This window comes from Curcuma longa, chromosome 1 (assembly GCF_044706935.1).
Source record: "Curcuma longa cultivar G26 ecotype Majalengka, Jawa Barat chromosome 1, ITB_CL_G26_1.1, whole genome shotgun sequence".
Classification (NCBI taxonomy): Eukaryota; Viridiplantae; Streptophyta; class Magnoliopsida; order Zingiberales; family Zingiberaceae; genus Curcuma; species Curcuma longa.
Genome location: NC_133861.1, coordinates 20,320,602 through 20,335,877, shown reverse-complemented (window position 1 = coordinate 20,335,877; position 15,276 = coordinate 20,320,602). Strand labels below are relative to the sequence as shown.

The window sequence follows — 15,276 nt, the reverse complement described above, 5'->3', positions numbered from 1 at the left end:
GAAGGAGCGTCAATATTGATTTTTATTAAAAAATGCCCCACTCTTATAAATGACATATTATTTTCATTATTTCCTTTTTATAGTCTAAATTAAAAATATTATAATAATTATAAAATCATAATTATTATAATTATGTAACACTGATATATTATAAAGCTATTATACTATTAGGATGAATTTGATTAAGATTATTATTGTTGATATATTGTTAGGAGCTTTAAAAAAGATTTAAATGAATTTTTTTAGTCTGAAACTCAATCGTTATTAGTAGGACTCAATAATCAACTGTAGTTTGATAGATAATAAATATCAATTTGATATGTTATAAAGTTCTTGAATCATAAATTTGGAGAGGTTATAATTTTTGATTCGAATTGAATTACTTGATGTATAATATATCAAATCAAAATTCGTTCAAAGATCTATAATTTATTATAGGATGGAACTCAACGATTAAGTTTTAGGCTTAAAAAATATCATTTAAAAATTTTTAAAAATTTTAAATAATTTATTTTAATTTTTTCATATTATAGTAATTATGATTTCGTAACTGCTATAACGTATCTGATTAATTTAGAATTTAGATAGAAGATATAAATAAAATAATAATAAAAATAATATTAAAGGGCAGTTTCTCAATTTGACATGAGATGTTATTTTATTAAAAAAAATCAACATAGAATATATTTTTGACGAAAGACGTCCACAAAAATTAATTTAATTTTATAAAAATATTTTTTTATATAAAAAATAGAATAACACATCATTTTGACTTTTTTTAAAAACGGGAGCCCTGATGCTTTTTATTTTTAGCCTAAATAAAAAGTACGACGTGTTGTCTGCTGGGAATAAATGAAAACCAAGGGCGTCTTTAAAAAATTTGACATACAACTACAACATAACAAGTCCGTCAAGTTAAATTTTTATTGTGTAAATTTATTTAATAATATAATCAAGTCAAGTCAATGGATCGAACTTTTTTTATGAACAACTTGTTTCAAATCTGACTTTGATTGTTTTAAATGTTATATTATTAATTTAATAATATAAATGTATTTATTTATTTTATTTTATTTTTTAAAATATTAATAAAATTTTATTAATAAAATATAAATTATAAATATTATTTATAAATATTATTCAGATATATTAATAAATTAAATACATCAACTTATTTACTTAATTTAATAAATTATTTAAATTTATTTATTTAATTAATCTTACGTTCTTTTCTTCTGCATCGAACGAACATTTAAAAAAAAAAGCTTTTTACTCACATCAACCTTATTCACTGACATTCGGTTCATTTACAGCCTGACAGAACAGCCGCTCGCATGGACGAAAGAAGGGGTTTCGGTCCCCGGAACCCTGACGACGCATCGTAAACCATAATTACTTGTTGCCATGGCGATCTTCTACGCGGTGGTAGCAAGGCAAACATTGGTGTTGGCGGAGGTTTCCGCCGTCACCGGCAACGTTGGCGCTATCGCTCGCCGGATCCTTGAGAATCTTGCGCCAGATTCCGGTTCCAGGCTCTGTTTCTCCTAGGATCGCTATATCTTCCACGTCCTCAGATCAGATGGGATCGCCTTCCTCTGCATGGCCAACGAGACCTTTGGGAATGTATCCGAGCCTCCTGCTTTGATTCCCCATTTTGCGTTTATCTTCAGTTGTTTTTTTTGGGATCTCGCACAGAAAGTAGTTCTTCTGATGATCTCAGTAGAAATCCATTTTTTTCTGCTTCCATTGCGTCTACGTTAACGTTTTCTTAACAATCCACACAGGCACAGCAAAAGGAATGAGTTAATCGGGTGAATCGTATTTGCATCGAATAAAGAAAATAATCACGAATACTCCGTGTAATTCAAGGCATCGTTAGTTTGCTGCACCTACTGTGGAAGACTAAGTTTTAAAGGCATAGGGCTTGGGAGGAGGGGTTTTATAGAGGCAGCGTGTTCTGTGAAAGATTTGGGTAGCTGAAGAATAACTGTTGCACATGGATTTGTTAGATTGCACATCAGAGTTCATGTGTTTTGGGAGGTCTTGTGGATAACACATGGGAGTTCTCTTTTTAGAAGTGTTTATAAGAGTATTCTGTGATATGGCAAATATGGTAGCTGATGATCGGACATGGAAGGAGTTTCTTATGATGAGAACTTATGTTTTGTAAGAATTTTACTTCCATTGTGTTTTAACTCATCCATTTCCCTCCTTCCTGATAGTGAAAGTTTTTATTGCCAGAGAAATTAGATGCCTATACATTTCACTAATAGATGACACACACTGTTCGATACATAGATTTGGTTTCTATATCTTATAATATCTTCGAATGATGGGTTGCATTTTTGTATTTTACATATTGTCCAAGAACCTACCCTTTGGTCTTTATTTCTACTCATTTATGTCAAGGCCCTACTGAGGAAATTAATGTAGTTCAACAACTATGTATTAAAAAACTATTCCTTCTAAATATCTGGTAACTGATGGCTTTGCCTATTTATGATTTCTAGTCCAGGAATGATTGCTATTTTGTTTTATTTATTGTTGGGATATCTTCCAACATTTTCAGCATATACATTTTGGTGTTTAGTAAATGTTTTAAGTATCATATTATCTTACTCTTTTTCTCTTCAGGTTTTAACGAAATTATATGTCATGTCATACTTATCACTTTCCATTTCATTTGATTCATAGTGAATAAATTTTCTATTGAAGAGATAACAAATTCAGGAATCCTTGATGGATCACGGGATAAATCGCAGTATTCTAAACTATAGTGTTAACTAACACACAAGTTCATAAAGAGAGGTCTATTAAACACCTTCACATGGTTCCTATGGAAAATATTATGCATAAATTGGAAATTTAGTGATATCCTTCAGATAAACATTATTTAGTGCATAAAGAATTATTTACTTTATTTTAGCAATTTGCAACTTTTAAGTTGTACGATTCTGTTGATTGTTGCTCCAACTAGAGATGTTTTTCATTGTAGGGAGGGTTCACTATGGCAAAGTAGTTCATTCAGTGCTAGTTTACGCAATGAATGATGAATTCTCTAGAGTGGTACATCAGCAAATGGAATTCTTCTCAAGCAATCCAAGCGCTGACACACTTAACCGTGTCCGAGGTGAAGTTAGTGAGGCAAGTCTCAAAAATCCAATAGAAACCTATAATTTATCTATGTGTTTAAATTGCTTGCAGTTGTTCCTCTCTTTTGATTCTGTTGGAATCTGTGATAGATGATAGTTTATTTCTGAGGAAATTTTCAATTCTTATTATTTAACAACATATCTACTTCTTGTTTCTTTTTTTGTTCAAAGTCACTTGGCATGCTGAGATTCTGCACTCCAATACTTCTTGTGTCATTGTCTTTACATAGAACATAGTATAATTGGTTACACATCAAATGAATGACTCTGTATGAGGATCCACTTAAATAGAAGAATTTAAACTAACCCTTTTTTCACTATTGCTCTGGTCCTTAGTGTGATGCTTTATTGATATTTTATTACTTCATATTTCATTTTCTGGAGCAATTACACATTCATTTATTTGATGAAGTTCAGTGTATTATTCCCTGATGATATTGCTACTAGTCTTCTACTTTGTCATACATTATTTTTACATAGATTGGATGTCTTTTTCAAATGAATTCTATCTTCTTGCTTTGTTCTTTTGAATTTGTCACAGATTCTGGATGTTTGGCTGTTTTAACTTTGATTGACCCTTCAATATGATATCTGTTCTTATCAAACTGTACATTTGTCACAGATACACGCTATAATGGTGGACAATATCGAGAAGATACGGGACAGAGGTGATCGGCTTGCACTTATTGTGGACAAGACTGCTACCATGCAAGATAATGCTTTCTATTTCAAAAAGCAATCCAGGCGCCTTACGGAAAGCTCTGTGGCTGAAAAATGCCAAATTTTTGTGAGTATTGATCTTCAATGTTTCCCCTCAAAAGAAATTTATGATTTTACCACCTAAAATCTAACAATTGATTCTTCTGTGTCTAGAATATCTCAGAGAATAAAAGATTTAACTTTGATTTGCTACTGTTTCCTGTTGATTCCAGTCATTGATCGTTTGTTGTCTCTGCAGAGTTGTCTTGACACTTTCGATAATTCTGCTGCTTTACGTAATCGTAGCAGCTTGCTGTGGCGGCATCACTCTTCCGTCATGCAGATCAAGATAGGTTCGATTGAACTCCATAGTGGTGGACACTGCTGCTCTCGTGCTTTCAGCTTTGTACATTAATTTGCCTTTTTTGGAAAGTTCTTTGGTAATCCAGTTTTCCTCGTTTAACAACTGAACCAGAACTTGTTTGATACAGTGAGCGGTTCACATTTCTTTGTTGGTCTTGTCAAGCTCAAAAGCCTACTAAATAAATCAGTTATTCTCTGCGTTCACGACGTGATTTTCAAATATTGCTTATTTCTTGCACTTATAATTATGTGAAAGGAATTATCTGGAAAATGTTATATGCACTGCAGGATAACTGTCAAGTGTTATCTAAAGTTGATTTTGTTTTGTTGTATCAATTCATTCCAATGCATATTTTCAATTCATGCAACTTTAGGTTTATAAAATACAAATGATAAAGAATTAGATAGACAGCTAAACTTGGAATGAAATGGAAAAGTAAAACATACATTTCGTAACTAAAATAGAAATATTTATTATATAAAAATTTCGGTATAGTAAAAAAAAAATATTTTCACAGACGAAAATATTTATTCTCCATAATTAACAAAACAATCAAAATTTTCAACCACTCAGAAGGAGGGTAGAAGAGCGTGCGCTAATGATAGCTCAGAGTGTCTGCATTTCGCCCCGTCGGGCTCACAAACAAGCTATTCATTCGATGGCCCATTAGAAATCTCCCAGCTCTCTATCCAAATTTTCATCTTCCTTCTTCCACTCTTCCTCTCGATCCCTCCGCCTCGCGTTCCAAATTCTAACTGTCCTCCGCGAGGGGAGCAAGACTCATCGCATCTCTATCTCTCGCGTTGTTCTGGAACACGTTCCTTTTTTTTTTCCCTTCTTCTTCGATTGATCGTTGCTCGAATTGATGCTAGGTTTCTTCTGGGATCTGGATTAGGGTTTGGTCGCGTGCTGAACGGATGGCGCAGAACGGGAAGCTGCTGCCGAATCTCGACCAGAACAGCACCAAGGTCCTCAATCTTACCGTTCTTCAGCGCATCGATCCTTTCGTGGAGGAGATCCTCATGACCGCCGCACATGTCACTCTCTACGAGTTCAACGTCGAGCTCAACCAGTGGGTGAGTTAAGATTGGAATTCTATTTGAATATGTTTCGGATGCCCTTTGGCTGGGTTTGTCTTGTTTGATCTAGATTTCGTTTTGTTTTGTTTCCTTCAGAGCCGTAAAGATGTTGAAGGGTCCTTATTCGTCGTCAAGAGGTAATTGGGAACCTCGCTTCTAAGGTTTTTCATGTTGTTAATCTTGCGTGCTGTTGGTTCAAAATTGAGGTGTTTACACGAATCGTTTCACCTTCTGTAAGTGTTGTGCTGGTAACAGGATGTGCTGACTAACAGACCACATGGCAGGGTTTTCCACACATATACCAATTCTCAATCAAATTAGTTCATCTGTGACTTCTTTTACCTCCTCATCTGTTATGTCTGTTAAAATCAATCTCACTTATTAATGTCGTTTATAAAATGATGATGAAACCATCTTCATGGTCAATAGGGAAGATTTGAAAGTTGGTTGGATGGAGTAGGAGAGAAAAGACAAAGGAGTTAGGGAGGAGGACATTATTTTTTCAATGTTTGTTATTGGGCCTTCAACTTACCTTTCTAACTTACAAGTGAATAGATCTGTTCATCCAGGCAGAAGGATAAATTAGACATCCATCTGTGTATTAATCCATTTGTCCAGCTCCATTCATCCACCCATTTATCCATCCTTCTAAGTTCTGAACTAAAGAGCAAATAATAAGAGGGCTTAGACAAAGGCGCTGACTTGGTTCTCGAATGATTGTTTTGAGCTGAAGCAATTTCTGATCCAATCAAGATAGATGGATCTTGCAACAGAGACTTTACATGCCCCTTAAAATTTAAGATAATGAATCACCTTAGATAATGACCAGACCAAGTGGAATAAGCTCAAGGTGCTTTCTTGGCACTTCCAATATTGTTGCAACTTGTCTTTTTTTTTAATCCTATAGCAGTCAAGGGATTTTTAGACGAAGACAACCTAGTTCCTAATGTAAAGTGCATCTTAATCTCAAGATAGAGAATTACCTTGGAATGCCACTCATGCAATGGTCATAAATCCATCATAAATCATAATGTTCATCTCCGTTGTGTCACACATAATGTAAATAGGAGATGCATCCATCTGGTTAAGGATTTGCATATTATAAGGCATAAGTCCTAGCCTCCATATACTTGCTCTCTTTGCATGCCTCTTTTAGTCTCATCTTTTATTTTCTGGCAACTGTTTAATTATCGGAGGTGACTCTCTAGGAAGCTGAACCCCCAATTCCAAGACTCTTTTCTATGAAAGTTTCCAAACCAGATGTAGTTTCATCCTCTGACACATGGTCCAGACTGACTGTTAGCATGTCTTCTTATTGATGGCCTAGCTGACATTGTCAATTGGATTTAGTTATTATAGATTTGCATTGTTTTCCTTTTTACTAACTTCTCTCTTATATATTTGGAATAGAGCAGTTGGTTTAAATTTGCTATCTTTCAATGCTGATTATGTACAACGGGTCTTAATTTCTTGTTTTCTAATAATTTTTTCCTTGAATTATGAATTTTGTTGATTCTGCTATTGGTAAGTATAAACAAGAAGCATTATATATTTGCAGAAATACACAGCCCAGATTTCAGTTCATTGTGATGAATCGACGTAACACAGGTAAGAGATCTGTCCATGTTAACATCCAATGCTTGGAGTTAATTAAAGCTTTTCTTTTCTTTTTTGGTACTTTTGTCTTGCCAAGTTTGTTATAACTTTAGCTCAGGATTATCCTACAGTTATAGTCATGAGAAGGTAAATGAAATGTCATTTCTGCAGACTTGTTGTAGGTCTCTTGTAAGTTTCCATGGATATCTTGGTTCAATATTTTTTCTAGGTCATGCATAGTAAACTAATGCTCTGTTGTGGTTTTTTTTTTTTTGTGGCGATGGGCATATTAAGTAGAGCGTACAAGAATATGGATTGCCTGATGAAGTGATGATGGGAGTATGAGTGCTAAGGAATGGTGAAGGGGTGAGCATTAAGTTATAGCTTGTAGATCAGGCAGAGTGAACAAGGACAGTATTTGTCAGGTAATCATGAAGGGGTGAGCATCCAGTTGTAGCTTGTAGATTAGAGAAATAGAGAATTACCTACCTTGCCTTTTCATGTCTTTGAAAACCAACTCTTGAAAGAGACAGTAGAAGGCATGAGAAAAAAATTAATATCTAAACAAGGGATAGTATCGAATATGCCTAGAAGAAGACTGGTTCTTAGCAATTACAAATTTAACATATGCATTCTTCTTCAGCTCAACTCTCCTTGAACAACAATATGCACTGACGATGACTACAAACCCTATTGCTTTTTTGTGCTGGATATACAGTCATCTCTTTGATAACCCAAAGTCACTTGGGTCTCTTTTTATTATTGGAAGAAAAAACTTTTTCTAAGTCTCTCTCTGCACCTTACATTTTAAATCCTAATTTATCAGTTAATTGAACTTTGTAAAAAATTATAAAATGTGAGTACCACTTTGTTTTATTTGAGAGACATGTTATTGTAAGGAAACTAAGGATTGCCAATTTATCTTTGTTGGCTTTGTTTAGGCACTCCTAGTCTTTTTGGTCTATGCTGCCAGATTCCACACGGGCCATCTTATTAGAATAGGCAGAAATGAGGCAGCTAGTACTATTTTTTAAATTTATTTTTAATCATTAAAGGAAACAAGCTTTCCAGTGACATTCATCGATTACACCCTTCTTAAACAAGCTTTTTGACTGACCACTTACTATGAACTACTAAGTTTTCTAGCTTATAAATCAATTAAATATGTTTATTTCTGTTACAACATGTTATTTGTCTCTCAGTTAATGTTATTTGTTATTTTTCTAGTAAATCTCAGGCTGAAGAGTGGGCTTATTATTTCAATTGGGCTCAGAACATGAGTTGAATGAAAATAAATTGCAGATTCAGTAAAAAATTAAGTGAATGGTTGTTGGCTTTATAAATTAGATGGGTTTCCATTATTCATAAATTTTTTTGTATGTTGCACTTTGAAATTGTATCACTGCTTAAGAAAGTGCTTCAATAGGTTCAGTGGTTCAGTTGCTTTTATTGACTAGGCTGCGGCTTTGATCTTTGATGTTTGCACCTGATAGTAACTGCATTGAATTGAAATTTACACACACACACACACATACATGTATAATGTACAAATGTTCATCAACAGGTTTGCTATCTTTTATGTGGTTCTTTTCTTTCAACAGATAATCTAGTTGAGAATCTTTTGGGAGATTTCGAGTATGAAGTCCAGGTTCCTTATCTTTTATACAGAAATGCAGCTCAAGAGGTCAATGGCATATGGTTTTATAATTCACCAGATTGTGAAGCAGTGGCAAACCTTTTCAGCAGGTACTAGTTTGGGCTTTTTCATGGTGCTTCTAAAATGATTATAATTAAAAAAATTTCTTTTGTTCACGTTTATAAGATTTTATCATATATTCTATTATATCTTTAATGATATTAAAGTGCTATTGTAAAAAAACATCTAATTGATTATTATTGGTTACAATGAGCACGGTGGTTATCTCACCTGATTCTGATTGAAAGCTATCCATTCTGGTTGCAATATTTAGTAAAGTTTGTCAAATATTTATCTAGGAACAGGGATATCTGATAGCAAATTTCTTCGAGCATTTGATTTGTTTAAAACATTAGGATGTTATGATAACTCATGAATCCTTTTGTAAATAGAAGTTTAGTCATAGATAATACTGTTCTTTGTTGTTTGTTTAATCCTCCATGGAGTGGTATTCTAACAGGTGATTCATGGTTTTAGCCTATTGTAATGAGACAGTGTTCATTTAAAAATCGTTGCTAGAGTAGTCACATTCACATTTTCAAAAATGGGAGTTTAAGTGTCTTCCGTCTGAGGTAAGATATGAATATTTTTATGATTCATAAGCATTGAATATCCCTTCTGAGAGCTTATTGATTAGCAGTTACAGTTTTGTTTCATTTTATTTTGCAATGTTTCTTCATACATTGCAAATAAGAAGCTAATGCCCTCTACCATCACTTTCTGTTTACTTGCTGTATTTGTGTCCATATGGTAGATATTGTCAGTTACTAAGACAAAGTAGACACTGCCTTTTGTCACCTTTGGCATCATAGATGATATTTGAACCACAACATAATTACCCCTAAGCTTACATTTCTCCATGTTTTACATTTTTTATAAAATATTTTCTACAGATTGCCCTCTTATGTACATGACATATTAGTACCATATGCTATTCAATGTTGTTTTCCCATTATATCTCTATTTATGTATGCACCTTGACAGTTTCTTCATTGAAGAAGTTTATCATGCGTCCAACATGAGCTACATTCCTCATTTTTGTTTATTATGATTCTCTATATTGATACAATTTATTATATTCAGGATATTGAATGCCTATTCAAAAGTACCTCCCAAGCCTAAGGTACCTTCTAAAAGGTATTTCTCATATCCTTTTGTCATTCATTCTTAACTGCACATAGTTTCTTTTATTCTTTTGTTTTTTAATCTTTCAGAGTGATGATAATATTCTTTTCATATACTATCCATGACAATATTGAATGTTGCAGCTCCTTATCTGTGTTTCCTTTAGATTGCTTGAGAACATTGACTAATGTTCTTTAGGTGCTTTCATGCTGAACTTTGATAGGATTTTTGACAAAATGTTGGGCCATGATAATTGAATGGTTCCTAAAACAAATGATATAATCAATGACAATCTAGGTGATACTCAGCCTTTAATGTTTCTACCAACACAGTTAAGTGGACGGAAATTTCTTTGTGGTTGACCATGGTATTTATCTGTTACTTTCTCTTGATGCCAGAATGTTGACTTTTATGATGTGCAGTTTGAGTGATTCACTGATGTCAACATGTTATTTTTAAGGTTGCTAGCATGGATTTGAATTTAATGTGTTTTATTGCTGGTCGGTTGATTTGATAAGCTCCTATCTTTTCAATTGTTTGCATTTGTATAGATGCTGATATTCTTGTTTACATGACTTTTTGGATGATTTTTTTTTCTCTCCTTGTAACAGTGAATTCGAGGTGCTTGAAGCTGTACCCACCTCATCGGTTATTGAAGGTCCTCTTGAGCCAACTACATCAACTGCACCAACTCCTAGTGTTCATGATGATGTTTGTGTGAACTTTTTCAGTGTACGTAAAAAGTATCAAGTACATAATTTTAGGGTTCTTAGTTTCTGTTTTCTATATTACACTCCTTTGGATTTTAAGTATTGTGTACCTCAAGCTGGAGATAATTTCTCAGATAACCTTACCTGTAATTTATTTGATTTTTCAGAATGCAATGAACTTAGGAAACACATCAAATGCAACAATTGGTGGCCAGCCACCTCTTCCTTCTGCACCTGTTCCTGTAACTACTCATGCTTTCAGTGTCATTCCAACTGTATTGCCAACTATTCAGTCAATTCCCATTCCCTCAGCTTCACCTGCCCCTCTAATGCCACCTTTGGATAATCCTGAATCTGGCAATGGAAGTAGCAGTTGGGCTGCAAATCTAGTGAAACCTTCATTTTTCTCGCCCGCTTTGTCTTCTGCACCACCAGTGCTTCCAGTTTCATCCTCGGTTCCAACTGCTCCTCCCCTCCATCCTCCAGTTACAATGCAGCGACCATATGGAACTCCATTACTTCAACCATTTCCACCACCTGCACCATCTGCATCTCTCACTCCCGGTCCAAACTTTGCACCAGTTATCACGAGAGACAAAGTCCGTGATGCATTGTTGAGGCTTGTTCAGGTAAGTTTCTTTTGGTGTTTGCAATTACCATAGGTCCTGATCTAAGATAAATTATCATTAACTCGTTTCCATTCTTTTGTCAATGTAGCATTTAATTTCTTTATTATCTGTTTTATGTAGAAATGCTAGAATTATATTGCTGCAATGTCATGACAAAATGTTGTACACGTACTAGATTCCTAGCTGTGTGGTTTCTCTGTCTCCACACTTTGACTTTGCCAGTTACCTCCACACCAAAGCTGAAACTATGTCGATATAACTTTTAGTCTAATCTCTGTCTCCAAGCTTTTTTCCTCCTGATAGTTTTTTTTTTTTTTTTTTTTGTCTTCATTGCTTGTTACCTTTTTGTCACCTTATGCATTCCTAGGAATCCCCACCTTTTGTTTCCCATTTTGTTATTTTGTCCTATTAGCATGTAACTTTACTGGTACTATTTCTTGCATTTTTTCTTTTAGAACTATGCTCTGCTCTGATCATATTTATACTTTGCAAGTCCATTAATATTTATATTCTGATTTTTAAACTAATCTTTAAGTTGGTTTGCCTAGTTTTTTTTACTTATATTATGTTGACTATATATTTTAGCAAATATTTTGCTGAAAATATTTCTGTAAATTTTGGCTTTTGGTAGGTAAAATGAACCTTGATTGCAGGAAAAAACTTGATTCAGATTAACAGAGATGTTATCTTTTTTGGATTTTTAAAGTTGATTTAGGTGAACTATTTCTTGAGTTAATTTTGCTTGTGTGTTTTCAAATTTCAATGGGTATCAAATAGTTGGCACACTTGATTGCTGCTTTGGTCAACTCATTTAGTCCAGTTGATTCAAGACAGCGATCCCACTATATGATGCGCTATAAAAAATTCATTAAAAAAGATTCTATCAAAAAAAAATCTGTATGGCCGGACCGTTTGCCTAGAAGATTAGTCGGGTTGTAAAAAAAAAAATCAAAAATGCAAAAAGGTTTTTTTTTTCTTTACTGGGTTTAAATTCAACAAGAAAAACATAGTGCAACATAAAAAACCCAAAACAGATCTAAAGCCAAGAAGAATCATCGACCGACCTGGCTGATTTGGTTTCTGAACTTATCTTGCTCTTAGGTTTTTCAAAAAGTAAATCTAATTCCTTAACGCAGCATGCATCTTATTAGATCTAATTCTTGTATACTGTGGATTGTAATGATCTGATTTGCATTTTTTTTATCAGAATAATGATTTCATCGACCTCATTTATCGGGAGATGCTGAATGCACATTATTCGTGATAAATCAGACATCAGTGAATGGGTTTGATCCTGATCCATACCGTTGCAAATGATGCAGCTGTTTCTTGTAAAGTTTCTGTAAAAATTTGCCAACCAGTGAAAGGACAAGGAACTTTTGTTACCGTTATCTTTTGCGTTTGTATATGGTGGGAACACTGCAATTTTAACATTTTTTGTTATTGATTATTTAGTTGATATTTCTTGGTTACAATTCAATTAAGATGGAACCAGCCTTCAGGCTTAATTCTCTAATTCTTAAATTTGAGTGAATACTCACAAGCAACAGATGGATCGATTTAGCTTTCACAGTGAAAACACTGCTGTTCTTCGTTTGTTGGTCGATTATATTTAGTATGTCATTGTGGTCAAGTTGTTTTTCTTGGTTCTGGTTATCGAATTACTCCATGGAAGGATCTAGCGGGATGACCATCTCATCATCGGAAGTGCCGGTCAGGCCACGGCACTGCACGGCTACAAGTCAAGTCAACTAGTTTAACTACTGTGTTGAACCAGGTACGATATGGTATCACAGAGGTATTATATGCGTCTGCTAGACACAGGCACAGGTCAACTAGCTACGTTCTTATACTTGCCTGAGCCCCCAGTCTGTTGGATCATTTATATTATAATAATAAATTATTTTAAAATAAAACAACTATAAAAAAATGGGGTTATCATTGATTAATAAAAAAATAGGTCTACTACATTGATTAATGTTGTAATCTTTGAACGTGCCTTTTGAGTAAATTGATCATATCGTTGGGATTTATCTAATATTTAGAGTTTATTCCCTATGAAACGTTACTTTTAAGTCCAAAAAGTATTCAATAAGTTTTCATACAATTTGAGGTTATCATTAGTTGTTGTTGGCATGTTAAGGCATGTAGCGAATTCCAAAAGTTGGCTTGGGCTATCAAAATTGATTGGCCTTCCACCAACCATTTAATAGCATTATTAGCACATTCATTACTATCAACACAATCCCTCAAACACTACCACTTCCTGACAACCATTTCAGAAATTCTTCTAGAGTTTTATCCCACTAAGTTACCCTTCAATTATATACTTTTAAAATTTCCACTTCCAAAAGCCCTCAAGTCGTTATCTGTGAAGAAGACCATACAACCACCAAATATTTCATAAACAAATATGAAAGCAACTTGTGTGGCTTCAATTTCAATTTGTGTGACAAGCCGTGCAGAGTCTTCTTCAAGTGACCATTACAGCTAACACCTTTATCATCATCAATAATTAATCTGCCAACCGATCATCTCGCCTTTTGGACCTATTGCAATATATAATTAATTCAATCCAACAAAATCGATCCGTTCAACCTTTTGATCAGCAATCACCTTCCCTAATTCACACCACGAGCATGCTGTGCTAATAAAGTAAGTGAGCTAGAGGCATGTCTTCTGCACCGAATCCTCACCAAATACCAAACAAGCTTCGTAATTAAGTGACACGAAATGAAAGAGGTGCCTAAACGATGATGCTATTAATTATTCCAATAATTACACAAAATTATTATGTAGCGTAATAACGTGCAGCCGCTTTATATATATTTAAGCATTTCGAATTAATTATACAGGAAAAATTAAATTAGACCCAAAGAGCGAAGTGGCGAAGACGACCGTTACTTGACGGCGTCAAGGAGAGAGAAAGAGAGAGCGTGTCGCCGCCGTTAGGGTTGTGGCGGGCGGCGCCGATACGACCCGATCAGATGTCGACGCTGCAACGCGCATACTGCTGGAACTGGAATCGGTAAAAGTAGGATCCGGCGTCGGGGGCGTAGGGCTTGGAGGAATCGAGGACGAGGAAGGCGGGGCAGTTGACGTGGATGTGGTATCTTCTGGAGATCCAGGTGCCGACCTTCCACCGGAGGCGGCCGTCTATGCGGACGGAGAGGAAGACGTACCCAGCGTGCTGGTCCTGGTAGAGGGCAGCGGCAAGGTCAGGGGGTAGCGGGACGGCGGGGCCGAACAGGTAGGGCGACCAGACGGTGACGTCGTTGTGGCCCTGGTAGCCGGTGGGGAGCATCAATGAGTTGGTGATCTGCTGGCCCTGGTAGCGCGCGTAGACGACGAGGCGGTCGTAGTAGATGCCGATCCGGTCGTTGGGGTTGCGGGAGGAGATGGTGACCTGGAGGACGGAGGTGAGGAGGCCGCTGCCTGCGGTGAGGTTGAGCTGGACGATGGAGGCGTCCTGGAGGTAGAAGCGGGGGCGGGTGGGCCGCAGGACGAGCCAGACGATGAGGAAAACGATCAGGACGAGGACGATCAGGAAGAGGAAGCCGGCGAACAGCCGCCGGTACCAGCGGCGCCGCTCGCAATCCCCGTCGCGGTGGCCACAGTCCCTCTTCTCCGACATTGGCGATCGGTCGAACACTCGGCGGTGGGTCGGGGAAGAAGCAGCGAAACGAGGTGGGTTTATAAAGAAGACTGCCTTGGACGACTCTCTGTGGTGATTCATCCCACGTGGCGAGACATGGTTAGCTACTGAAATTATTTTATATAAAACTCCTTACAATTTCACAAAAATCCCTCAAAATTCGGCCAATTCTCGAACCAAACGGAGAAAACAAAAATGAAAAAAAAGGAGAATAATATTTTTTAACACATAAATTCAGAGACTAATTTTTAGGTAAGTGATAACTTATTCAAAAATGAATTAGAAATATATATTTTTCTTTTTTTCCAACATGTTTATAATTATTTTTTATTATTCATTAATAACCATAGAGTTTAGGTTTGAGTTTTGACCATATTTGACTTAATTGACTTCAATGATGTATAATCAAATTTATCAATCTTAAATCCTTATCCAATACAAACAAGAGTAAAGATAGGAAAAGGACTCATTGAAATCGAGATGTGTTCAAAAGAATTAGAATAAATTGTGCATCTTACAAAGCAACAAGAGAGACATTAGTCGGTCAATAGAGAAGGGTGACGATCGATCT

The 15,276-nt window shown here is 35.5% G+C and overlaps 2 protein-coding genes and 1 pseudogene across 3 annotated transcripts; 2 read left to right on the top strand and 1 right to left on the bottom strand.

The window, feature by feature from the left end:
* Positions 1-1,346: 1,346 nt before the first annotated feature.
* Positions 1,347-4,384, top strand: LOC141825774 (vesicle-associated membrane protein 714-like; annotated as a pseudogene).
* A 477-nt stretch (positions 4,385-4,861) lies between these two features.
* Positions 4,862-12,525, top strand: LOC141829139 (mRNA-decapping enzyme-like protein). Of its 2 annotated transcripts, XM_074716561.1 has the most exons (9): positions 4,862-5,017; positions 5,088-5,291; positions 5,391-5,431; positions 6,853-6,902; positions 8,492-8,636; positions 9,670-9,723; positions 10,323-10,443; positions 10,589-11,050; positions 12,258-12,525. In XM_074716561.1, exons 2-9 carry the CDS (start codon positions 5,133-5,135, stop codon positions 12,312-12,314), a joined length of 1,089 nt encoding a protein of 362 aa, XP_074572662.1. In that variant the 5' UTR covers positions 4,862-5,017; positions 5,088-5,132; the 3' UTR covers positions 12,315-12,525. The 2 variants fall into 2 exon arrangements, with proteins under 2 accessions (XP_074572662.1, XP_074572654.1); XM_074716553.1 differs by having other exon boundaries at positions 4,862-5,291.
* Positions 12,526-13,793: 1,268 nt separating this feature from the next.
* LOC141833904 (NDR1/HIN1-like protein 1) lies at positions 13,794-14,786 on the bottom strand. Its single transcript, XM_074721410.1, has one exon. The coding sequence runs from the start codon at positions 14,784-14,786 to the stop codon at positions 14,034-14,036; it is 753 nt and encodes a 250-aa protein (XP_074577511.1). The 3' UTR covers positions 13,794-14,033.
* Between the last annotated feature and the right edge of the window lie 490 nt (positions 14,787-15,276).

Excerpts from the sequence above, each read along its gene's own strand:
- LOC141829139 (XM_074716561.1), top strand. The coding sequence starts at position 5,133 with ATGGCGCAGAACGGGAAGCTGCTGCCGAATCTCGACCAGAACAGCACC. Across the intron at positions 5,432-6,852 it reads TCCTTATTCGTCGTCAAGAG|AAATACACAGCCCAGATTTC; the intron begins GTAATTGGGAAC and ends ATATATTTGCAG. Across the intron at positions 6,903-8,491 it reads GATGAATCGACGTAACACAG|ATAATCTAGTTGAGAATCTT; the intron begins GTAAGAGATCTG and ends TTCTTTCAACAG.
- LOC141833904 (XM_074721410.1), bottom strand. The coding sequence starts at position 14,786 with ATGAATCACCACAGAGAGTCGTCCAAGGCAGTCTTCTTTATAAACCCA.